Raw genomic sequence first — 26,529 nt, forward strand, 5'->3', positions numbered from 1 at the left:
TCTTTACGCAAAGATTTCCTGTTACCAAGTCCAAATTAATATGGAGACTTTAAAGGATGAAACCTTACTTTCTAAGTAAGTGGTCAGCCTGCTTTAAGTTGCACTCACAGAAATAAACTCCCTTCCTCACTGAAAAGGCACGGTGCTCACTTTTACCATCTCAGCCAGAATTAACAGGAGACTGAAAAAAAGAGGTGACCAAAGCTCCGCAGAGCTGCTCCTACAACTGGGTATCAGGTATGAGTCTAGCCAGCATCACAAAGTAAGGTGTAGATTTACATCACACTTTGAAAATGAAGTAAATTGCTTCAGACAATGCATTTCATGCATCCTAACAGGGTATTAATGCATAGCAGCTGATAAACTTTTCATGTCACATCTTTACTTACTGCATAGCTTGAATTTGTGGGTGAAGTTAACCAATGAATTAATTCATCTCCAGTAGCACTTCCTGTTGACGGGTCTGAATATGTTCTGAAAACCTGAAGCAGAAAGATACCTACAAGTTCATAACGCTTTGAAGGAAAGGAGTGAGCCATTTGGATGCTACTCCTCTATGCTTAAGAGCCAAAGAAATACTGAGGTTTATGTTAAGGGTAGAAATTTGTAATTCGCCTACCAGTCAAGAGGAGAACTTCAAGCAAATGTCATCTGAAACACAGATGGTCTCTCCCTTAGAAACAGATTTTGCTATCATGCAGTTTGTTAAGACATCACGACTAGATAATCCAGTTACTAATATGTTCTTCATAAGCCTCACCTTTACTACTGCTTGAATGTCCTTATTTCTACATTTTTCAAATCATACTGCTGGCATGTTTCTATATCTTTCCATTGATTTTATGTCCATTTATTTTTAAATTATTAGCATTTTTACTTCTTAATATCAAGTAACATCCCTTACTGCCTATACAGTTTTATATTTGCACCTCTTCTGGAAATAAGTCAACAGGCAGAATTTTACAACTAGAGGGTGCTGGAGGACCATAATGTGATATGATACGCAAAACTTTCAGTGACCTTTAGTGGAAAGAAGCAAAATAAAATAAATCAATTATTACTGCTCAGTAGGACAAGTTAATATATTCTGAGGTAGTACAAATACTGCAATATTATCTAGTGTAAGTAAAAATATTAATACTTTATAGCTGATACTGTTTTATTTTAAATTGTTTCAAATTTCCTCTTAAACTTTGTTTCTGTCCTTAGTCTTTGTGCAGTAATGAAAGAAAAGCCTTTATCTTAATAGTACACATTCCTTTTGCTTCCTTTTGTGTGAGCTGGAAAGCAATTACAGTGTATTAGTGATCACATGTTTTATGATAAAACACAAAAGTCATCAAGTGAGCAGGTAAGCAAGAAGGAACAAAGATTAATTTAACAATAAAATCTATAATTGAGATTATACAGATAAAATGTGGACATTAATTACAGATAAATCATTTAATAAGAGTTCTAACAAGAAAATTATCTTCCAAAAGTCATATAATTTCCAACACAGGATCATTATTTTCTTGCCTTCCAATACTGTAAGAAAAAATACAAGTATGAGAATAAATAATGTCTATAAATATAGCACTCTGATTGTATCTATAAAAGTTACCCCTCCCTTCCTTTGTCTCTTTGAGTTATCCTTATTGCTTCTTCGAGTCTCTAACAATTCTGTAAATACCTTCAATAGGCAAAAATTCTGAAACTTTGAACTAGATCTTAATGATACCGTATTTTCCCCCAGTTCAACATGGAGGAATTTAGGATCTCTCTTCTGAAACATTTGGGATCTCCCTTATATTTCCTCTACTGATAAAGGAATCCAAAGGACAAATTGAGGCTGCCTAGCAAAGATATTCTTTGAAATCTCCATGAGAAAATGGCAAGGAAGCTGGTGGAAATTGTGTAACCTTATTCTGAACAACAGATCTCTTCCACCCAAATATGAATTGCTGCTTCTAGACTCAGGAATGAGAAACTTTTGTAGGAATTCGTCTCATGAGTTGTAAAAAGATGTTAGGCCAGTAATCACCAAGAATCTCAAAGATGGAAAGCCAACCTAAAACCAGTATTGGGCTATGGATCTCAATGTGGAGTTGATTAGAAAACCACAGTTAACAGATCCGTCAGGTGCCTGGTGAACCCAGAGTGACCTGGTTCTCTCTTTATATATTCCCAAGCTGACCTTCTGACTGTGCAGGTTTGTGGTACATGGACAATGCTCCATGAGCAGGCAACACAGAAGTGATAGGAGAGTCTTATGCCTTGCATGGGCTCAACACATAACAGAACTGCAGCACAACAAATGTGAATTTATCTGTTTTTACCTTATGGAATATTTGGGGTATGTAATTCAGTCCTTTCCTCTTTTATGAGGAGCCAATAATCTGTATTGCCTTCAATGAATTGCCAAGTTAGTGAGAACTGTCATATTTCAATGTTTTAACTAAATATTATGCCCCAGTTTTACAAGTGGAAAGGTGGTTCTCTATGGTATGTTGACAAGGGCTGAAGCATAGTCCCTATGTGTTCCCGAGGAACATAAACTACTTGGATGCCTTACATACAAGAAGCTTTCATTTGGCTGTGTTTCACCTCATGACTTGCCCTTACAGAGAGGTGTACCCTGGCACCCATGCGAGACCACAGGTACGGATTCCTGCCCTACACACCCTGGGGAGTTCGTGTTTCTGCAGTCTCCATGTCACGTGGTTTCCTCTGGAAAATGGAGAGCAGCCTCTGATCAGAACTGTTGCATGCACAGGACCTTATTTTCCAAAACGTAGCAGCCAGATAAATGAGCAGGTGAGGGCAGCCATTAATTAGCACATAGACACAAGCATTCATGACATCAGTCTCAGGGCCTTAGACCTTTGGACACTTCTTCACTTCTACTGGTGGCTAGGTGTTAGCTTTGGTCATAGGCGCTACAACAAGCAAGCTTAAAAAGTATAACTAGTGTTAAAATGGGATTTCAACACGAAAAATATAGTTTCTTTAAACTGAAGGCTTTCAAGCGGATAAACAAAACAAAATGAGTAACACATATCAGATTCAACAAAAAAGAAATTTCGACTTTTATACTGCATGCTCGCAAGACACTAGAAAAGATGGGCCAGAGGACAGAGTAATGTAAAAATGTGTAATATAACCTGATACTGAACTGCACCTTGTAATGCTTCTCCAATAGTCTTGATACCTTTAGTCCAGAAAGCAGACGGTTTGTTTTTGACGTGTCATATCTAGCTTGTGCCCAAGGAAACAGCAGTCAAAATTGGGCACAATGCTTTATTGTCAGCATATTCTCACACACTTTTGAAGTGTGCTTGCTTGATGGATACATTTTTTTTTCTTTTTCCTAAATGAGCTGATTTTACAAAATTAGCAATTCTCTGATCTTTATTTTTCCACATAGACAAGCTCAGCTTAATCAATGCTGCCCTCACTTACAAGGACTAAATAATATTTCACAACTTTGCTTTTCCTTCAACAGCACCATCTAAAATTATACAAGAGCAAGATTTTTTTTTCTCTGAAAGTCAGCAGAAAAGCTGTTGAATACTACATATACTAGAATACTGGTTTTAATAATACTTAACGTGCACATCAGTGTCATTGTCAGAAACACTTTAAATCTCTGTATATTACTAATAACTGAAGAGAGTTATTCAGCTTTATAATGTCGTATGCATTATCTTTCATATATTCCTAAAGCAGGATGTATGCTGTACATTTATATACAACATTGGTAGGAGCACAGACATTGCAGTGTCATGCTTTCATTCAGATTTCAGATGCCATATTTTCAGTACAATCGCATGGCATCAAAATGCAACATATTGCTTTGCAAATGCAAATAATTTCACACAGTGGCCTTCATGACTGGGAAGGGGTAATGAAATGAGATATATTTTACACATGAAAAAATAAATAAAAGATTTATCATAAATATATGGACCAGTATATGACATTGAAGAACAAGAAGCAAAAAGGAAACAGTGCTCTTGCATAAAGATCAATTCTCTTTGCTGCTGATGGAATGACAGGCTTGGGAGGAGGAGGCTTCTTGTTGTTCTTGGCTTGAGATTTCCCAAGCCCATTGTTGACTTCAATGGGCTTCCCATAACAGTCATAATTTGATAATTCAAAATCTCTTGGCAAGCTTCCAACAATGCTGAAATCGTTGGATCTCAGATCAGATTTCGAAGTGCAAACTTTTTTGCATCTGGTCTCACCAACCTATGAAATAAAGAGTGAGGGGAATCATGATCTACTCACCATATTTCATTAACAAACTTAATGCAGCTGCTAGAGAACACTACAAACAAACATATAGGAAATTACTTGTTGATACGGATACATTACATCAGCCTAATTTGCTGAATGGTTGCTTTATAAGTACTTAAGGATGATCAGTCAATCATATAAACTAATCCAAACATTCATAATTGTGTAATTTTTCATGCACAAGGTGCCTCATGCTGTGCAACCTGCTATAGTTAGACTCCTTCATTTTAAGATGATAGAAAGGGAGGGAGTATTTCCGTAGAGAATATTTTTGGAAATAAGTCCTGTGCTGATGAACCTTCAGGAAAGATACTATTCAATACTTACATTTTTCTGAGACCTGGAAGCTCCATTCAGAATTAACCCTAAAATTCAGTGTTTGATCCAAGAATTAAAATCTGTTCTGGTTCTACATACTACCCAAGTCGAGATCCTAAATCTCATCCTACGGTGAGAAGTACAAGGTGAGAAGGCACTTTCTTTGTAGTCCTTGGTGCCTCTCTAAAGACAATGAAGTAGTTGAGTCACCATCCAAGAAGGGATGTAGACATGAAGATGTGGTACTTAGGGCCATGGTTTAGTGGTAGACTTGGCAGTGCTAGGTTAGTGGTTGAACCTGATGATCTCGGAGGTCCTTTCTAATCTAAATGATTCTATGATTCTATGCAGCAAAGATGAGACACCATCCTCCATGCTTCCCACCGGTACCCTGGAGAATGGTGTAACTGGGAAATCTAAATTGAGCAGATGAATATCTGTCTTTCCCACAGTTCCATCAAGGATCTTGGCGATCAAGTACTACTGTGCTAAGCAGCAATCCCAGGTGAATCTCCCTCTCCTACAGACCAGACAATCCTATTGGCACATACAATGAATATTTAAAAGAAAAAGGCATTTGATGTCCTTCAAATGGAAGAGTTTTTTAGGAAAAAAAAAAAAAAAAGGTTCTGATATTCCCTTCCTTGCATTTTAGAAAGATACTATTTCAGGTACAACAAATCTCTAAGAGGATCACCCTGCACTGTTAGGTAGCTTGAAGGAATTTGAAGACTTCTTTCAAGGCACTGTGCTTTGTGACTTTGGTAAGTCTCTCACAAAGTTTCATTCCATTTGGAGTACACAGAAAAGCAGAAAAAAAAAAAAAAGGTACCGGTTATGAAACATAACTGTATAACTGCATCATTAATGCCATTTGTTTGCATATTTAAACTGAGAGTTATTGCAAAAAGTGCTGGTGCACAAACCAGGTGGCAGACGTGGGGAACTGACATTAAGATAACTTTAGCCTGGGGTTTTCTGGAGTCTCTGATCCACTAAAATTTGGTTCTCCCAAAAGCTCCCCATCCCTTGTTCCCAACAGTCCATCCCTCCACCACAAAGCCTTCAGGTATTCTCCTTTCAGCTCTCTCCACCTCTTATTTTCTGCAGTTTTAGGCTGATGGTTAAGGACATTTGCATTAGCACATTTTGTAAGTTATTAAAATAATTATAATGGACTATGGTACCAGACTTACGTATGAATGAAAAATATTCTGGAGAATATTACTAGCTTCTCTATGACAACTGACAGGTTATCCTGAATAACAAGAACTGTCGTAGTTGGCAATCTGATAAGTTCCCCCCAGTCTTAGATGTCTTCAATCAAGTTGTGAAGCAGACCCTTGAGCAACGAAAGTGTAACTTGCAGGACTGAACTGCATGTTAACTCAAGAGTTACAGGAATATTATTCCTTCACTACATATTTATCAAATTCCTAATTTTCTCACGGTCAAAACTAGTAAGATTTAGTAAGGCTGTAATAAGAAATACAATCATGTATGAAATTACAGGCTTCCTTTTGGATTTGCAGAAGTATGAGTCCATTCTTCATAATACCAGATATATATTGTAAAACTCTGATACTAATGCCCATCTATATGCTCTCCTTGCACAACACAGAATATTCCTGTTCCTACTCCAGTATTAAAGAGTATTCTGGTCAAGGCTTTTACAAATCAGTTCTCATTCACTTGCAGGAAGGAGAACTGAGGAAATAGCTTCTAGGTCACCTCTTCCTTACAAGTAGAAGATTGTTCACACCACATTCACACAGAGCTGTGCTTAGTTTAGTATCAGCTGTACTAGTGATTTATCAGGGTGACACCATTTTCCTTGTAAGAGCAACCTGGCCCAAATATTTCTTTTCGAAGTACATGCCTCTTGCATAAAAAAATTCCTTTCATTTCCCTGGGTTTACATCTCATGTGCTTCTACTTTCTATATTCAGTTTCTGCCTGGACATATTTTTTAATTTCTTCTCATACATCTCTTCAACTCTCTAATATTTCTGTTGTTTTCATCTAAATCCTCTTCAGCTCACCTGCAACCTTCCCTAAAACAAGTGAGGTAATGTATATTAAATGCAGTTTGACTGCTTTTTTTTAACCCTGTCTCTGTTTGTGCTAGAAGTGTAACAATACTCCTGATGCCTACCAAAGGCTATGAGGACCATTCCAACGGAAAATGATTCCATGGGACTTGATTTTAGAGTACCACATGAAAGATTTGTGTAGAAGGTAAAACACTGTTAAAGAGGTATGGTTTCCCATACCTCTTACATACTTTCAACTTCATCCTGACACAGAAGTTGACCTAGGTAAACATTTGTGTAGTTTACCTCACCCTGCCTCAGCATCATGACCCGTGGGCCAGGTCCGGCCTGCAGGATGCCTCCCCCAGACCTACTGCGCTGGGGACAGGGAGCGGCTGTCTGGGAAGGAGGGAGTGCCGCTCGAATTGTGAATGCCGTGTCCCAGATAGAGGCAGGCAGCTGCTCTTCCTCCCACCGGCGCGGAGGTGGAGAAGGGCAGGGAAAGGCGCCATGGCTCTTGGGGCCTGGCCCAAAACACAGACTTAGTTCCAGTTTCTCACAGGAGTGGGCCACCTTGTCTGGGTGTACGTTGGACAGGACACCTGCCCTTTGATGAACAGTTCAGAAATACCTAAAAACGACTCCTAGAAGCCAGAAGGTCTGTTTTGATGACCCATTCTCACCTTTTCAAAAATTTAAGCTGAGGGTTGCTCACAGACAAACTCAGCACCTGCCTCTGCCCTGGCTGCTATGCTCCAAAGTTGCAGTGTGTGGACCACTTACACTAGATTTTCCTTTAAAAAAAAAACATCCAGAATGGGGAATTTTTTTTCACAACCTTGTTCCTCACAAACATATGTACGTTATTTCTAACCTGAATTTATTTGGCTTCAATTTTCAGTCACGAGGCATGACTATACTTAGCCTGATTAACTGCTAGTACTTACAGACAGTAACAAATCTAGCCTTGATTTTGCATAATTCAGATGATGTAATCAGGCTGACATATGAAGCCAAATGTTCTTCAGAGTTTCTTACCTCCATACCCTTACCTCTGTCAAACTAACTGATAATCTTTTTTAAAAATATATAGTTTGATTAAATCAATAAACATGGAGATCACCTTTAATTTCACCGACTCATTTAAATTTATTAGCTAACATGGGGCTTAATTATGAATATTAATAATAATACTTATGAGTTATTATTTGGCCCCTGTTAGCTCTTCAGTATTTTCCACTGATTGATGCCAGGCTTATAATTATTCACATAATGCCATTTAGCCTTTAAAAGTACTGGCACAAAGTTAGCTTCCTGCAGTCTTCTGGAACCCTCCCCGTTTAAAAAGTTTTATTACAAAATCAACATTTATGTTCCACAGCAATAATGGACCATATCTTTAAAAAATCTTACAGGCAACTTTAGTTGACAACCCGATTTTAAAATGTCTGACTTTAATAGGTACTGTTTAACATCCTCATTAGCTACTGTCGATGGAAACTAGTTCATCATCTGACTGCATATATCTGGCTTTTCCCCAGACACAGACCAGAACATTTGATCAACACTTCTGCCTTTTCTGCTAATTCTTGACACTTGCAGCACCTCTATCTAATATTGGGATAATACTCTTGTGGCTGTTTTTTGTATTATTGCTATATACGTGCAATAACTTGCTATTGACCTCAGTTATGCTAACCATATATCCCTTTTGTCATTTTGTTGTTGTTATACTTTTTCATTATCTATTTCCAATATTTTCTGGATTTCAAGTTCTATTAATTGCTATCCATTTCTCCTTTTGCTGGTAAGAAGAAATGAGAAATGCTTGAAGCTGAGTTACTTTACAGTCACTCAGTCACAGGGGAGACTATTTTCAATTTTTCTCTTTTGTTTTGTTTTTAATTAGTACAGCTTTCCTTCTGGTCTGTAGCTGTCTTGAACGTTCTTAGCTCACCGTCATCACTCATATTTTTTGTTTAAATTATCCCAGAAAGATGAGACAAAATGGTTTTCAAATTCATCAAATCTGTCCTTTCACAATACCAAGAATACTACAACTAGACTAAATTTGTTTTGTGTAAACAGAAAAAAAAATCAGCTTTTCACTTGATTGTTCATCCCGTGATCCCAATTTTGGATTTAGGAATTTTTGAGATGACATATGCACTGTGTATAATTTCTAGCAAAGCTTTGAACATGCTATAACACCGGCAGCCTCTCAAGCTCAGCACGAGCCCTGCAGGATGAATTGCCTCCCCGCTGCAACGCAGCACTCTCTGACCTACAAAGCACTTCTCCTCTGACATAAAATTTTCTCTTCCGTTCACCCAACCTCTTTTGGCATGCACATCTGTCGCTAGTCCTGCCACTTGTGCAAAAGTCCTCCAGATGAAGGTATACTTGTAACAAATTCCATCATTAATCTTTCTTGCACTTGTCCTGTACTCTTTTCCTGCTTTTACCATAATGATGGATTTAGATCATCAATAAAGTAGTTGTTAAGCATTAGTGGGTATTCAAATTGAGTATGTTTTATGGCGTAGGCAGCAGGAATTTGTTATCACATTCCAGATACTGTATTCCCTGTGAATTCTTATTACCCTACTAACTACAAACTACAGCACAAATAATAGTTACACACAAAATATCACAGGATCCCAGCCTAGCTGAGGTTGGAAGGGACCTCTGGAGATCATCTAGTCCAGCCCCCCTGCTCAAATCAGGGTCAGTGAGATTGCTCAGGGCTTTTACACTCATGTTCCGAATTATCTCTAAGGATGGATACATGAGTCACTAGAGCAGAAAGTACCTACCCTGTACCTGAAATGCTGTCAGCAACGATTAAAATAGACTGTAGCCTGTGGTTTTCCATACAAGCTAAAATGTAAACTGGGTTTATGGTGGTTCTACAATAAAAATCTGTGTCTGAGTCTCATTCAAAGTGAAAACACAATATGGGAAGATCAGGTAGCCATGGGTCACCACCAGTGGTCAGGTATACTCTAAATCAGTTTGAGATGAACATAACGCATATCAGGTTTCAGAGACTAGATGCAGCTCTGACAAGATAAGGCAAGCAATAGCACTACTTCTCTTCAAAAATAACTGGGTTTAAAGCTAATACCACCACTTGCATAGACCTATTCATCATCTGCCAGAGCCATTCTTTTAGCAAATGTTCACTTCAGTCATCAGCGCATTATCTGTGGGGGACAGCTTGATGGGCTTGATGAAAATGTGACTTTTCAAATGGAGGGGTATTGTTAGAGTTAACAGTGCAATTGCTCCCTGTAATCACGCCACCAGTGAAAGAAAAAAAGAAACTGATTCATCTTCAAAACATTTCCCTTTTTGCTTGTTTTTCTCACTGTATGGTGTTGCATTGCTAGGAAACAAACTCAAACTCCTACTGAGGATTCCCAATAAAAAAACACTGCCAGCGGTTACCACCAGGTTGTATAATTTTCTCCTCTGCTTAGAACAGCATCTACTTGCAGCCACTATGAGCTAAGGGAGCCAAATGGTTTTCTCATGGCTTACTGCCTGTATATGCACAGCCATTACAGCTCCTAGCAAAACTAGCACAAGTGCTTATGTTGAATTTTCTCTCTCTCTCTTTTTTTTTTTTTTTTTTTTTTTTTACAGATTCAGGGCGATCTTGCCAGAATGTACCTGTTGACTTTACTCACACAGACATACTGATAAACCTCTCTGGGCTTAAAATGGCACTGATCTTTGAAGGGCTTTTGCTGGGGGTCATGAGTCATGAAGCACTGACTCTGGGGTTTGGTGCATACTGGCAACAGCTTTCACCTCAGCCAGTACCCAGGACTTGGTAGAGAGGAGAAGCTATGCATCCATAGAAGGCTCTCTCCATCTTTGTCTGATTCTCAAATTGTGAACTTTGTTTTCATTCTGCCATATTCGTTTTCACTATTGGTGACCACCAGTCATGATCACTGACTGCTGACATGGTGCCAGAAGTGCTTTCAGCTAAGAATTTCCAGGGAGACACTGACAGGTTTTGTTACAGGTGACCTCTTCTCCTTACCTTCTATTACAAATGGCATCAAGCTTCTAATTTTTAGGATATAATGTAAAGTTTATTCCTTTACCCAATTTCTAGTCATAAATGTGTTTTTAGGTATGATCATGCCCTTTGTTTTGGCTCTTTTTTGAACAATATGAAATATGCCAAGTGTCCAGACCAGATGCCATTTTAATCTTTCATAAATGGAGCGAGCACATGCACACGAGCTGTTCCATGAGGACTGGAAGCAAGGAAGCCCAATGTCCCCCACTCGCTTCCCTGTGCTCCCTCAAATCCTCCCCATGCCTGGGACCTTCCCACCCCAACACCCCTGCTGCACCTTAAATACCAACCCCTTCCCCAGTGAGAGGCAGCAAGAGTGTGACTTGCAGCTTGGGCAACTCCAGCAAGCTCCTGGCCTTGGGATCAGGTGAATTTTGAAGTGAAATAAAGCAATTTCTCTTTTTAAACTTGATTCCCCTCTAATTAAACTTATGACTGTGTAACAGCATCTCTTAGTTAGTATCTCATAATAATTAAGTGCTTCATTTAGGCTGGATTTGATTTAGGCAAGCATTTGTAAATGGAATTATTCATGCTTTCTGTTTTCCCCAACTTGGAGTCTTGTGTTTTTAGGTTTTTCCTGTTGGCTTTACCTTTGAGCCCCATCGGGTCTATCCATTGCTTCAAGTCCAGCTACAGTGAAATTTCCAGCTATGCCCTTTTTCACTTTTTCCTTAGTATCACCTTCTGGGTTTCATGACATAGTGCATTTGGATTTCCATATTCCTCTTGTGAGGAAAGAATTAGAACATCCTTAAACATTTCTGAAGGATGCACATTCATTTCAGGGATGCAGTTCCAAGTTGTCTTTTAGGAGAATGTATTGGTTCACCTACGTCTTTCAAGATATTTATCACAGTATGTGCTCTCTCCTCACACAAAGTCCTACACAACCTTGATGAGAAACAGCAATTGAAGATCTGTGACGGCACTCTGGCTTTCCTATTCTTTATGCCTTTCAACATACAGCTTTTTCCATTACCTGCTTCTTTAACACTTCCCTCCCTTGCATATTTGCCATATGACAAATGCATTCTTTACTTGATGGTCGCTAGCTCTCTATGGGAGCCAGCCAAATGTTGTGGGGCAGGCCTAGTTTTGGATTAGGAGTCAGAGCTAATGAAAGATTTACACCTGTTCTGATTTAGGAGTGTAGTACAGGCTTCTCCAGGGTTAAGAACTTTCAAGTACTCCTAAGGGGTAGCTAGGTCAGAGAAGGAGCTTTCAGCTAGGTATATTTATAGTGTTCAAATAAATAGAACATGGTGCATCTGTAGATGCATGTAAGCATCTAAAGTCATGTTTACCAATTTAAATGTATCATTCTTCTGAAAGTTGCTAAATACCTGCTCCCGGAGCTGTTCAATACCTCTAGAAGTCATACGGCTTATTTATAACATCCAAGTATAGATTCAGTGATCCAAACATGTAACTTTGAGAAGTTAATTTTATCTTTGTCTTACTGAAATAAAATGTACTGGTCCGGTGGAGTGTTTCAGTTACAGGGTAAATGCTCTATATGTGGTTCTGAGCCATTTAGCCTACTCGGACATATGCCAAATTGTTGGTATGTGAGCAAATCCATGACAGTCAGAAGAAGTATATTAGTGTATTTTCAGTGTATACCTGAGAACAATTTCTACCTGAATTATGTCCATATCAGCTATACCTGCCTTTGATTCATGTTCTCTTCCATGTTGCTGTGATGTACAGAATAATATAACCTGTTGATCTTCATTTCTTATCTTCTTCAGAAAAATTTCGTTCTTCTAACCAAAAGGAAGCACTTCAGGAACAATATACTGCAGCCACTCTGCCTGTCAGTCATTCTGCTCCCCAGTCCTCAGATTGTCATTCACTTCTCATGTATCTCACACTTTAAAAACATCACTTTTCTTTGGAACTGAACTCTGGCTTATTAAGTTATCACAAGATGAATACAACTTTCTTGGAATTTTTCTATAATATAAAGCAATCCCTGTTCACATAGTTATGGAAATTGAATACCCTTCTTCTTTGCCTCCATTGACTTCCAAACAACTTGAGCAGGCAGTCCCTGCCCTGCTGTTCCTTTGGAGCTTCCACCAACTCTCAGCTCAGCTAGACTGTCATTGTCCCAACCTCCCAACCTGTGTCCTCTCCAGAATGCACTAGCATCATGGTTGTATAACATCCTGGACCCACACAATTCATCAGTCAGGGCCCATCTTTCCTCTCAGCCTGGTGATCTTCCCAGCAAGTCCCAGCTCATATCACCCTTCCACAAGTAGGCTATATTTCAAAGCAGGGGACTGGACACAAGCAATCACTGGCTGTAAGAGGAGGAGACCACTCAACCACATGGCCAGGTTTTATGTCATTGGGTACTTATTTCCAAAATGCCTCAACAAACAAATGTTTTATATCTGCATAAAGATCATCAGAAGCTACACAAGTTCAGGACTCCTTACAAATCCAACACAGATTACTGTTGCGGACACTACAGATATTTGAATGCTAAAGGTCTCTGATAACAAATAGGGAGCACACTGAAAAGCGCAGGACAAATATGACATGTTGGACCTGACTCTGTAAGATCTCAGAGGGCAGACTAAGGTTTAAATCCTAAAAGCCTTCTGCCTGCTGTTAGACACCACTCATGAGGAATGTTACCAAATTTTTGTGGGTAATGACTCCCCTTCCTCTGAGCCTTGAAATACAGTGTACAACCAAGCTTACCTTCTTGGAAAAAATATTAAAAGATGACAGGATAGCAAAGATGGCAAAAGTTATCATTTTATACTCTGTGTATACGACAACGGTAAGCACCCTGTGCACCCACTAAGGTGTACACACTGAGGAGAGTCAGCAGTTTAGCAATACGCTTTTGTTCATATAATCAAAAGTCAAATGATCAAAAAAAATCAATTATCAAAAAAAGTTTTTTATTAATCTTGTCATTGATTAAGCTTTACACTTACACTTGTTAAATACTCCAAATAGGAATAAATAGATTTTATGCTGCTCTGCTGGACTGTTGCAACTATTTTGTCACAAGAAAGAGGTGAATTTGGGACCCACAAATTGTTAACCACAATTGTAACACATTCAGTTTAGTGGAAGCAAAACTGTGGCTAAGCCATCTTTCTACTCAGTTCCCATGTCGCCTGGGGTTAGGGAATTACTTGTGATTCAAGTCAAAGCAGTCAGTGGGTTGTTCTAAGCTGAGCCTGGTTGCCTGCCAAAACAGTTCCCAGGAGGTTCTATCAGATGAGAATTACAGTAGTCAAGTGCTCTGTGCTATCAGCAACTCCTCGGAATTGGGGGTAATTAGTTATGGGGCAATGCCAGCTTTATACTAGGGCTGGGTTTCTGCCATCCTGCATAAATGACTCCCTCCTTAAAGAAGCTTTAAAGTCATATGGTATGCTACCGATATCACTTGGATCTGGCCAAATAGCTTTATTTTACACATCTAAATTGTTGAGCCATTGAAAACTATAAGCCAAATTCATACTCCGCATTATTTTAGCACAATGTATTTTCTTCCATAGAATAAATATCAACTAAATATTACTCAGGACTAGGGGCAGCTGCCTGGAATGTCTAGTAACTCTTGGGGCATATGGAAAACTTTGACCTGAGCTAAGATGTACATCTAATCTTCATCCATAGAATGAGCTCTGACCGATTTACTCTATCTGGCAACACACAAAATGCAGGAACTCTTTGACAGACAAACAGATCGTCTTTTATTTACAAATGTCAAGACTTCTGAATCCCTGGCTATAGAGATTCTTCACATGCAATGTAGTGCAGCTGTGGCCACTCCAAGGAAAGCAATGAGATGGGTGTTATTTGAGTATGCTCTCAACAAATACTGACTGAAAGTCCTGTCCTCTGAATAGTTACAGTTTGACAGCTGCTATTTATTATTAAAAGAAAAATAGCAACTGTAAAGCTGCTTGCTGCTTTATTTACCTTAAGCTCAGCAACAACCATGGTACTAAGATATTAAAAGATAAATTTTTCATTTAGACATTTGACCCCAAATCACTAGGGACCAATTGGCAGGGTGGATAGCCATTAATTACCAGTATGTTCTTAGTGTCTTGGCCACTTCTAAGATTAAGCACCATCCAAAGCTATTACAGCAGTGTATTTTTGGAACTACATTAATAGAGGATAATGCTGATTTTGCGTATGCAGCTTGACAGCTCTTACCTGTAAAGTGCTGATGTGGACAGGAGTCCCCGTGCCGTTTACAGTGTTCTTTTTGGCAGCGTTTCCACCTTTCCCTTCAGCTTGCTCTGCCTTGGCAATCTTTGCTTTCTCAGCTTCAATTCTTTTGGGATTGTTTAGCATTACCTGAACCACCGCATACTCAACCAGTGATGCAAACCCAAAGAGAAGGCAAACAATCAGCCAGACATCTAAGGCCTTCACATAAGACACTTTGGGAAGTTCAGCAGCAAGAGTAGTACATTCAGATGCCAAGCTGAGCACTGAGAAAATACCTACAAAAGAAATAAGAAGATAACAATTAAAGTGAACTTTCCCTTAACGACACCTGCCTGTGCTCTTCCTCTGAACCAGACAACACCGAATGATGAATCGTAACAGCAAATGGGACTTGACAAAGCGGTAGGCATATTTTGCAACAGGTATACAAAATGCACATGCCTTCAGTTAATGAGTAAGTTAAACTGAATACTTATGTAGGGTATTGTGGTTAATGATGAATTATTAATACTGAGTACCTTCATTTTATAAATGGAGAAACAAATGAAGCTAAACAGGCTGCTGTGGTTCTCCTGCCCCACACAACTACATCACACAACTGGGAAATGGGCTTTCCAGAGACTTATCTTACCATGATCATCTAATTTTGAGAAAATGGAAGAGAAATATATGGTATTTAAATCAAAAGATTCCAAGTCCTTTAACTTAGACTTGAACAGCTACTGTTGTCCCAGAAATCTGAACTGTGCTTCAGCAGGAGCCATCCTCTGAATGACCTGTTCACAAGTATAATATTTAAACTCAAGATGAAAGGGAATGTATCAGTGCATTAAAAAGTCTGTGTTCACAATTCACCACAAAGATGAAAACACTGAGGTGACTGAGGGTCTATGAACACTCCTTGTTTGAGCTTCCAGTATCCAGAGAAAGCTTTCTAGATTAAGAGCTTTTGAGGAAGCCCTTATCATAAAAAAGTACATCTGCAAAGGCTGTTGAAAGGTCACACTCATCGTCAGTCTAGGTTTCAATAAGCACTGCTCTTTACAAGGCTTCCAAACATCACCATTAACACAGGGCTCACATCACAAGAGACAAAATGCAAGTCTGATCTCACAGATTCCCCACAGGCACCTGTGAAATGGGAATAGTAGCATGAACAGCTAGCTACCTTTTGAAAAAGCTAACCTTAGAAAATGGTTATTACATGGGGAAAACTTATTTCGACCTCCCAGCTAAGAAGTTCCCATTTTGTTTTTGTGAATGTTCATAATAAAAATCACCTTCAGTTATAAGTGGGCAGCTTCATGAAATGTAATCAACAACTACAGAAAATGTTGGCCATAAGGAGATATTCACTTAGCCATAACTATGTTTCCTATAAGGGTCACGTGCTATCCTAAGCATTAAAAAAAATGTATTTCATAGAGATATCATTTTCTTCAGATCCATTTAAAGTAAACGAGGATGTGAGAATGTTAATAAAGATGAAAGTGTCTGAACTGGCCTATGAAAGTATTAAATTCTAGCTGATCATAAATAACAAGCATTCTTTTGCTACTGTCCCAATTTAGATTTTAATAAGATTGATAACATATTTTATTTGGTATTAATATCAGATCGGCAACTTATTAGCTGCTAAGCCACTGAAGAGGAAGTATAAAGAAATGACTACAGTCCTATGATTTTAAAATACAAAATCTTATGGTGTTTTATTTAGAAATGTGTCTTATCAACATATCATTGCAAAGTGGGCTTTTTTTTTTTTTTTTTTGGTCATTGTGATCATAGAGAATGGCCAGATGTTCTATGTTGGATCAGAATGACAAGGCAAATAATGTCCACTCTGGCTTATTTTCAAACTACTATATCTGATGCATTCAAGTACAAACATGCCCAGAAGTATAGAGAGTGAACAAAGAATAGTCCCCATTTTTCTGTCTTCAGTGACCAACACCAACTGTTTTTTGCTGAGCACTAATTATGGATCGTTATGAACTGCAATGGTAAGTGAAAGTAAGGCTGTACTGTCTTTTAGCACAAAAACGACATCTCTGCCTATGCCTGTATCTTTTTGCTGCTACCTTCCACTTGTTTGGGTTACTGGGATGAAAACTTCATTCTCAGGGTCAGAGAAACCACAGAAAACCTTCTGGGTTTCAAGGGAACTGTAAAGTAAGATAGAAATATTCCATCAAGCAGCCATCTGCTGCCAGATCAGAGCGGCAAGGCCTCAGAGACCCTATAACGGAGCTGTAAGTTGCACCTCTGATAGCAGCTGTACGAGGTACCTATCAAACACAATTCAAAGCCTAGGGCTCCAGCATGGGTGAGGAGAATGAATAAACAAACTGCAAGATTAAATATTAAAAAAAAAAAGGGGGGGGGGGGATAAACCCCCTTTTCTTCTTTGGAAGCACTAAGGGGAAGGGACATTAGTTCTTTCATCCAGACTTCTAATGTAAAGAGAATGTTGGCCTTTCTTGGAAATATGTCTACAATTTTCTTCCTAATGGGGGATCTCTCTCAATGGTAAAGTGCATCTGTTTGGTAGGATTGCACAGAGGCAAAAACTGCATCCTCCCTCTTTCTTTCCGTAGGTCACCTACATCCAGCCTTCAATGATCTCCTCACACACAGCCAAATCATTTAAGTTTAAGGCTTGTTTACAGGTAAGTTTACTAGATGAGACAAGCTGCCAACATGCTATTTGTGGTTCACTGATGTGAGAAAGACTGCATTAAACACCTAATAACCAAATTATCCACTCAAAGAATTTTCTTCTTCATCCCTATCGCAAAAGTTAGTTAGCTCACAGCTGAAAACATGATTGTGCAGAGTGACTATGTAAAAAAAATTCTACCAATGGTTACATATGCATAGTATCACAAAGTGCCAATCCAGCAAAGCACTTCAGCACATGCTGCCAGATAAATAAATCTCCCTTTTTTGAATCCATCAAATTTAACTGGCCTCAGCACTATCTCCTGGCAGTGAATTCCACAGGTTAATTACATGCTGTATAAAATAGCATTTTCTGTTTTATATTACTGCTTTAAAATAGTTCTGGCTCCATCTCACTAATGTTATTGGAAAATATAACATTCTGCCCTTCTTTCCTTATAATTTGGTATCTGTAATACATTCTCTTTTCTCATTAAAGTTGGTTAACTAAAAGCCATAAGCTTGCCAATCCTTCTTCATACTACAGTTTCCAAATATATGGTCAGGTCTTTCCTTTGAGGCCCTATATTTACAACAGTTTTATAAAATGAAATGAGTTGAACTGAAATAGCGCTGAGGGCAAGCCTGTGGAGGGCATGTCTGGCTGTCCTCTGTATGTGGGGCATATATACATCACTGATCACTAACTCCAAGTGTTTAGTTACTCTGTTGTACCCCCAAGTGCCCGCTCACAGGAGGTACTGTGTGGCGTGTGGTTGCTTACAGCCTATGCTAATGCTCCGTTCTTTCAGGCCACTGTGGCTGGATGGACATCTGAAGTCCCTCAGATGCCTATAGCTTCAGGGAAAGCCTTACTCCCTTTGGGGATCACAAGGCAATGAAGGAAAGAGAGCAGTTTTTTAAACAGATACTGGGACGCTTTCCACTTTTAAAGAACTGGAGAGTCCTCTGCAGGGATCTTTAAAAGCTGAGACACCAGCATGTAATTAGAAAGACGAACTCAGTGATGTCAGCCTTTATATCACTTAGCCAGAGCTCTCCAGATACATGTCCTTTGTGAGGATTTCCCTACCACCAAATGATCTAATTGAATGCAATGCTATGGGTAGAAAAAGGGCTTGCAACTTACTTAGCTCCTAGATGGACACACCTTTTTCTTCAAACAAAACCACACTCTTTTCCCAGAACAGTAACCAAACTGCAAAATCATATTGAGGTTTCTTTTTTTGCGAAGTATCTTGCATTCCTAAATCACCTGGAAACTTCTGAGATGAGACCTTTTACTAACTACTAAAAGTGTAATGACTATTAGTAACACTTTCTTAGGAGTAGATAACATTCACATGAAATGATTCACTTCACAGAAATGTTTATCTTGTTTGATTTCAAAGTCAACTTTCTTCCAAGGATGTAGCTAGAAGAGTTAGATTGTTGCCCTCTCTCAGACTGGAGAAACATAAATCTTACCCCAGTGAGGGTGTTACCAACTTGCACTGCTAAGTACTGATGTATGACTAAAGGATGGTCAGATTTAGTGTTTGTTGCTTCTCTGGGGATGCAGGAAAAGTCACATAACCAAGCCAATGGTAAATATATTTGAAAATGCATTATTTCAGAAATGGTAATATATAAAAGGAGCCAATAAACACTTATAATAAATAAAAAGAGAGAAACACAAATAAATAAGCATGCATGTTTAGTCATAAAAACTTCAGTGCTATACAAATCAGCACCATGCCTCTTATCAATGTAATATATCATTGATAAACCTGACTGGTCAGCTATTTAAAGTTCAGGATTACAAAAGCAGAAATATACTTCAGATTTTGATAATATTAGAGATCACTACATGAAAAATATTTTCAGTTCTTGTTTCTATCTTTTTAATTTAAAGCATGGTATATTTGCCTCGGACTGCTTTTTTCTTAAAATGCCTTATGTTTCACCTTGTGGAATGCATCCTTGCTACTTTTCAAAGTAAAAGATTGTATTTGTTTCTTGCTATCAACTAATATAGATTGTGAGTCCTCCCCGATTATTAATAATTATTAATATTTTCAGATCAAGAAAAATTATTTTTGTATTTTGAAACAGTCCTCTGAAAAAGAGATACCTATAAAAAAATTGTAATGAAAAGGTGTTTTTGTAAAAAGAAAGAGAAAGGCAGCCAACCATGGCAGAGAAGCCAAAAGCAGTATGCCAGTCATGGTTCTCCAGATTTTGTGCAGCTCTTGGTTTATTTTGGTTGTCATATCACTGGAGAAGGAAGAGGCATGGCAGATGACCTGAGCAGTGGCGCTCAGACCTGGACATTATGTTTTCAACTTAACAAAGCTCGGCAGGAACCCTTCCCACTCCCCAGGGGTTTCAGCTCCCCACTACTGCAAGACTCTGCTGATCACAGACTGGGACGGTGATGGGGTAGGTCCAACCCTAAGGGCGTATCGTCACACATTTTTGCACGTGAGGCTGCACAGGACTCATGTCCTGTGGAGGTGTGCAGGTTAACGTGTGGGTGAGAGGCTTCTGAGGAAGGCCAGGGACTGGAGGGATGCTTCAACTGCACACCTAGCATCTGGGAAATAGTTACAGTGAATCTCCTGGGAACATGAAGAAGATTTGGAAAATAAGGAGTATGGACTTGTGGAGGTGGGAATGTCAGGGAAAGGGGGGGACAAGGAGGTCAGGGCATGGGGAAGGAGCTGTCATGACATGGGAAAAGGATTACAAATAGAAATGTCAGGATGCAAAAGCCTGGCTCTACATGTCACCGAGTTCCTGGGGACTGCAGGCTGGGCCACCCCCAAGCTGAAGTCCCATGTAAAATCTAATTAGTTAAGATAATATTGTTTTGATTAACTCTATGTCCTACAATCTCATAATATATGAAGGGCCTGCCTACTGTGCTATGCTGCACAGCATGAAAGCAAGAGGCTGAAGTGCCTCATGAACTGAATCTCTAATGAAATAAAACCCATCAGGTAACAATTGTGCTAATTCTCTTCCAAACATCATTACATCATTCCATTTGTATTAACCTTCAGAAAACCTGCTGCAAGAGGTAGTTATTTAGAGCCTTAATCATCATCCTGCTTTCCTACTTCAAGCATTCTTTAAATGCTCAAATTCCTATAAACTGCAAAGTGACACAGTGTCTACAGCATCACCCACACATGATAAGATCAGATTTGTCCAGGTATCGAGAAGCAGAGAGTGTCCTCATCACGTAAGTGCTGGAACCATTATCAAGCAAAGTTTCAATGTGGAGGTGGATTTTACAGGACTAGGAATGAGAAGGCTTCGGTGAAAATGATGAGCGAATAATGGAAGTGAAGTTGCTTTCTGTGTCCAGTGTCATGTTTTCAAAGCAACTGAGAATGGCTCAATGGTGCTAAGTGGACTGTGACAGTACGTGTGAATGCAGGTTACCCAGTGGGACTCTTGCAGCACTTGCATCAGGATTGATCCAAAATGATAGCCAGGACAGAACAACAATTAGCAGTGTAGGAGCATAAACACCCATCATGTAAAATCCAACTTGTCTTCTTAAAGTGAAGATTACTTCTACACAAGTGTAATAACCTTTAAAGAAATAAATGCATATTAAAGTTTAATATGCTTTGCAGCTCAACCTCTTCAGATTAGTATCTTCTAGGCCTTTTCTACTTATCCTAGGAGTAAAGGTTCACTGATTCGATTTTTTTTTTATGAAGTCAAGAAGTTCAATTTGAAAAGCATTCAAAGTACAGATCAATGTAACCTACAAGTGTGATTTGGCATGTCATACTCTCTGTAATCTATAAGGCACCCTCTGTCTTTTCACAGCACAGAAGTAAACAGCAGCTACAGCTTCATCTTGATGCTGGCTTAAGCTCACCTGAAAATCCTACTTCGCATTAATTTGTGAAGAACAAAGAATTAAAAAAAAAAAAAAGTTAGTTTAGAAAGGTTAGAATGGAAGGAGGTGATCTGAATATGATTCTAAGCAGAGATTCCCCCAGTACTGAAAGCTGGTATAGGTAACTTCTAAAATTGGAACAGACTTTTTACAAAAGGCTTTAAAAACACTAAATTTTGAAAGTGAGGAATATTGCCTCAAAGCTTCTAAAATGAGGAACTAAAGCACACAAGCATTTCAGAAAATGTCTAATAACATGAATTCAATAACAAGTAAAGCCACAGATAGTAGGGATTTGCTGGAGATAACAAAAGGATTGGGAAGTTTGATAACCAGAAAACCAGTTCTGTTCCTATTTTCACTCATTTAGCAGAACTGGCATTTTTATGTTAATATTAGCACAATAACATTGCAAAAACATCACAAACTATTGCATCACAAAGAAAAGGCATTTTGATGTTACACTACAACAATATGAAAACCCAAGTCAGTATATATCTGTAAATAAAAAGTTTGTGCACACCTAATTTAAAATGTAGAATCTGTCAAAAATGTATTTATTTACCTTCTATCTTTTATCAACTAAGTATCCTCAAATGATAAGTCACCTTAAAATATTGTTAGAAACTGCAATAATTAAAAAACAAAATGATAAAACATTACAGAAATATACTCTTGCTGTGTTGAAGAAACTATATGGTATTTTACAGTTCATTCTATCTTAGTCAATGATCTGTAGTCTGGCAAATTCTATCTGTATAATTTCTGAATAGTTTCTAGGTATTGGTTTGATTTACATTCAAACGGGATGACCTTTAAAATAGTTATTTCTTTGCTTTGTGCCAGAAATGCATTCTGCATAGCATTGCATCACCCTCCATTAGGCAGAGAATATCCATTGCCTTCACCATTCAGTTTCTGTGGACCTTTTTGGATCTGTCATACATTTTGGTAAACAAAGAATATGCAATTTACAAACTTAAATATTCAATTTATTGCCATAAAAAGTCACACCGAATTTGCTGACCCTCTTTCTACTTAGGCAGGTATTATAAAGCATCAGTTGACATAAATGGGTGGAAAAGATTAAGTTCTTTGCAGCTGGCAAGAATCTGCTGCATAAGCTGTAATTTTGAAAACTTGCTTGTACATGCAACACTGCCTCTTGATTACCTGATAAAATCCTTAACTGAGTTAATTTTAATTGTGTGTGCAAAAACTGCTCTTTGAAATGCTTTCAATATAAGAATTTAAAGTAAATCAAACAGTTACTGAATCCTGAAAATAGCCGTTGAAATACTTCAGCTAACCAAAATGTTCAAATTGCATTAATGACATGTTAATTCCAGTCTTGATTATAAGATTAACATGGATAATCTCCAGTTTTAAACAAAAAGGATTAGCAACAAAAGAATTATGAAAACTTTCTTAAATGTAACACTGTCATTTCACCAACTCTGATGGTTCTCTAATGTTCTTTCTTTAATGTTCAAATCACATGCACACACAACAATGTGACTATTGTGCTGAGCACTTTGTACAATATCATTTTACCTTGTGACCACAAGGTGTTGAAACTTGAAAGAGCAATGCTAGTTTTCTTTCCAGTTTAACTGTAAAGTGTGCAGTGATTAATTCTTACATTTTTCTTTAAGGTACTAAAAATCCTAAAAATGCCTAAACTATCCAAAGATTTTTTAGATATTTAACTTCAGATTTAGGACAAAACATAAAATGATTATGCTAAATTCGACAACACAGTTACAAGATAGCAATGTGGAGTAAATATTCCCTTTTTCCCTCAAATAAAATGCAAGTCTCTTTGCATTGCATCCAATTTTCCCATGTTTATGAATATTATTTGGGAACCGGAAGATTGATCCATTTAATTTTCCATAATTTTGTAGCCTATTTTTTTCAGTAAAATCATTATTTATTTAAGAATAAATTATTTTTCTCACTCCTAAGTAAACGTCTACCATTTCTAGACTTAGATTTGAACACCAACAACTTTTAGTAATTGGTTGTGCTTTCCCCAATGCAGCATTTTCCTGAGAAGAGATAATTTCATACTATTTATAAATGTAAATACCCGAGACACTGAATTTCGTAGTTAGTAGGCTAAAATCTCACTCATTTTGCAGTTAAAAAAATGAAATAAATATTAATTATCTTTTTCAAACTAAATTCCTTAACTGCGAGATCTATGAATGTTACCTGAGATCTCTCAAGAACAACTGCAAGTAATAGACCCTCAACTGCAGCTGAATAGTCAGCAAGAAACTTGCAAATATGCTTCAGCACCACAGCCATCTTTGTAGAGTTTTAATGGGAGATTTGTGCACATGATGCAACAGCACTGACTAAAATACATCCTGCTGACTTCAGGTACTATGGGAAGTCTTGTGTTTGCCACAGTATGTGAGCAATTTGGATATAATTATAAGCAGGAGTCAATCAAGGTAGAAACGATTAATCATTAAAACCAGAACACAGAAACCATTGTAGAAATTTGTACCTACTCTCAGAAAACAACCACAGGACTAAATAAATATAGATCAAATAGCTCTGTATTTAGACTGCAAACAGCTTTCTATAGTGACACACTTTCAAGAACACTTAGAGAAAGGAAGAACCTGCAGGGGGAAGCTTTTGAAGTTATACTCTAATGCTGTCCACTTTTTGAACAAAAGTTTGACCAGAAAACCAAAATTATCCTAATTTGCTGCATATCACATAATTCCACATGGAATGTCTATAAGAAAGGTTCGATATTACAAGCATAAAAAGGTATCAGGACTATAGAAACAAAATGGTGATGGAAAGATCAGAAAAGGTAAGCAAAACCAATACAAACATTTAATTTCATCTTTAACCTAGACATTTCTGTATTTGAATTTGTTTGCAGTAATTACTATATGTGATTGTTACTATGACATGAACTACTGGTAAGTTACAAGTAATCTATTTCCTCCCATAAAATGTAAGTCATGAACCCATGTTTATGGGTAATATCCATGTTTATGGGTATTAATCATTACCCATAAACAGTAATTGAAGGAAGCTTAAAGTTTTTACCAAGGAAATCAATTTGATTACCTACCTGTGCCTTTATAATACTTGGTACAGTTACCATATTCAATATCCTCCTTTTTAATATCAAACTGAGGCAGAGCAATTTTTTCTAACTGTACAGGATCTCCAGACTGCCAGATGAAACGTAAGTCATCAGTCGTGTAACCAACTGCAAGAACAAAATGAAATAATAAAGACCATCTTAATCAGAGTTTTCAGCATTAAAATCTAGCATGTATGTACCATTATTTCTTTCACTTTTTCTTTCTGCTTCCTGTTCAAAAAATTAGACAAAACATGAAATAATATACAATGGAATTTTTATGTAGATCTAAATTAGTAGTTGACAGGTGGAGTATTATGTTATCAGCAATATTACACTGACTAAGAGGTGTTCATGACAGCGCTCACTGTCCAAACAAATAAAGCAATCCACAGCTTTGAAGTCTGCATATTCATTCACACTCTACTTCAGCAAAGCATGAAAAATATACTGAACTTCAACAACACTCATAAGTCCTAGGAACTTCAACAAAATGTAACAATGCACCTAATTACTGTGATGAATCTTGGCTTTTGTGTAAAACAACTTTTCTGCTTAGTTGTTAACATTAAAGGCCCTGACTGATGAAAGCACTGACATTTAGGAAATGCATAACCAGGAATTTAAGTAGATGCATAACCCTACTGAAATCAATTCAGTGCCTCTGTGCCTTCATGATCTCCTGAATATGGACAGACCTCCACATACATTTGAGTGCCTAAACCATGCTTTATACAACACCACTAAGTGAGAGGCAGTGAAAGTTAGGCTTATAATATTCAAACATAAAGCAGTATTAACTAAATATGCAGCCATAATCATGATTTTACATGTTGTTTTTCTGCTATCTTCTGTTTATTAAGGATTAACTGAATACAGAGATAGTGTGAGTTAAATGGGAACAGAGATGGGGAAATGTAAAAAAGACTAAGTTGGGATGTAGTGGTTCACAATTCAAAGACTCTGAGAAATGTTTAAGGAACCATTCTTGTTCTGGAGGCATTGGACAGATGTTTTTTATCTTTGAAAAATAGCTGTCATTTAAAAAGTTAAACTGTCCATAATCCAACTTCTCTAAGATCAACAATAACTTAATAAATAAAATCATATCTCAAAGCTCCATGCTGAAAGTAACATAAAAAAAAATCACTTGTTCTAATGTTTGATTCATACAATCAGTTTCACCTCTTTACAACATGCAGCAAATCAAAAACACACTAAGGTCTTTTATAATACAATTACTGGATAGTGAAAATCTTGTCTATAGGGAATGTGCAGAATTAGTGATCATAACTACAGATACAGGAAACTGTTTGGTAAAAACTGGCAGCCTCTTTTGTTTCGGAAATCTAACAACCAGGAAAAAATGTGATTTTAAAATATTTTAGTGGAATAAAACTGCCAGTGGCTAACAGAGGAAGCAGACCCGCCGTTGGAACTCGAAGGGAGACTGTGGGTCATGGGTACAATTCTTACTTTAGACAATGAAGTAAAAAGATAGAAGAAAGTTTAGTGCATAAAGTCTTTGCAAATGAGCAGAAAATCCATTCCTCCTCCCAAATTTAAAAACTAACACAGCATGGAGAGAGAGAGTAAAGTTGATTAAATAAAGTTGATTACAAAGATGACTAAGTTTGAACTAACTTCCATTGATATTACTAATTCTAGGTCAACCACAAGTTGATTTGAGTTTACTATAAGAGTTTACTTCAGCTAATGTATATACATATCAGAGATGGGCAAAACATAATACTATGGACACATTGCAATTCTAAGGGTAAATGCTAGCAATTAAAAACTAAATGGTAGAACTCTGATATCATTATTATTACCCTGGTCCCCACCAGGATGCCCTGCTCAGCTTTGATTAACCTTGGTGTTTCCC

General features: G+C 37.8%; 1 protein-coding gene across 2 annotated transcripts in view; it reads right to left on the bottom strand.

The window, feature by feature from the left end:
* Positions 1-1,376: 1,376 nt before the first annotated feature.
* The window catches only part of GLRB (glycine receptor beta), a 51,494-nt gene continuing 26,341 nt past the window's right edge, over positions 1,377-26,529 (bottom strand). Inside the window, exons 7-10 of one of the 2 annotated variants that reach the window (XM_080590527.1) lie at positions 24,630-24,770; positions 21,058-21,210; positions 14,929-15,221; positions 1,377-4,230 (exon numbers count right to left, since the gene is read on the bottom strand). In XM_080590527.1, coding sequence (XP_080446653.1) covers positions 3,934-4,230; positions 14,929-15,221; positions 21,058-21,210; positions 24,630-24,770 — 884 coding nt within the window. In that variant the 3' untranslated portion in view covers positions 1,377-3,933. The remainder of the gene's footprint in view (positions 4,231-14,928; positions 15,222-21,057; positions 21,211-24,629; positions 24,771-26,529) is intronic. The other variant, XM_080590528.1, reaches the window with a different exon arrangement.

This window comes from Anser brachyrhynchus, assembly GCF_964034855.1.
Source record: "Anser brachyrhynchus genome assembly, chromosome: 4".
Lineage (NCBI taxonomy): Eukaryota > Metazoa > Chordata > Aves > Anseriformes > Anatidae > Anser > Anser brachyrhynchus.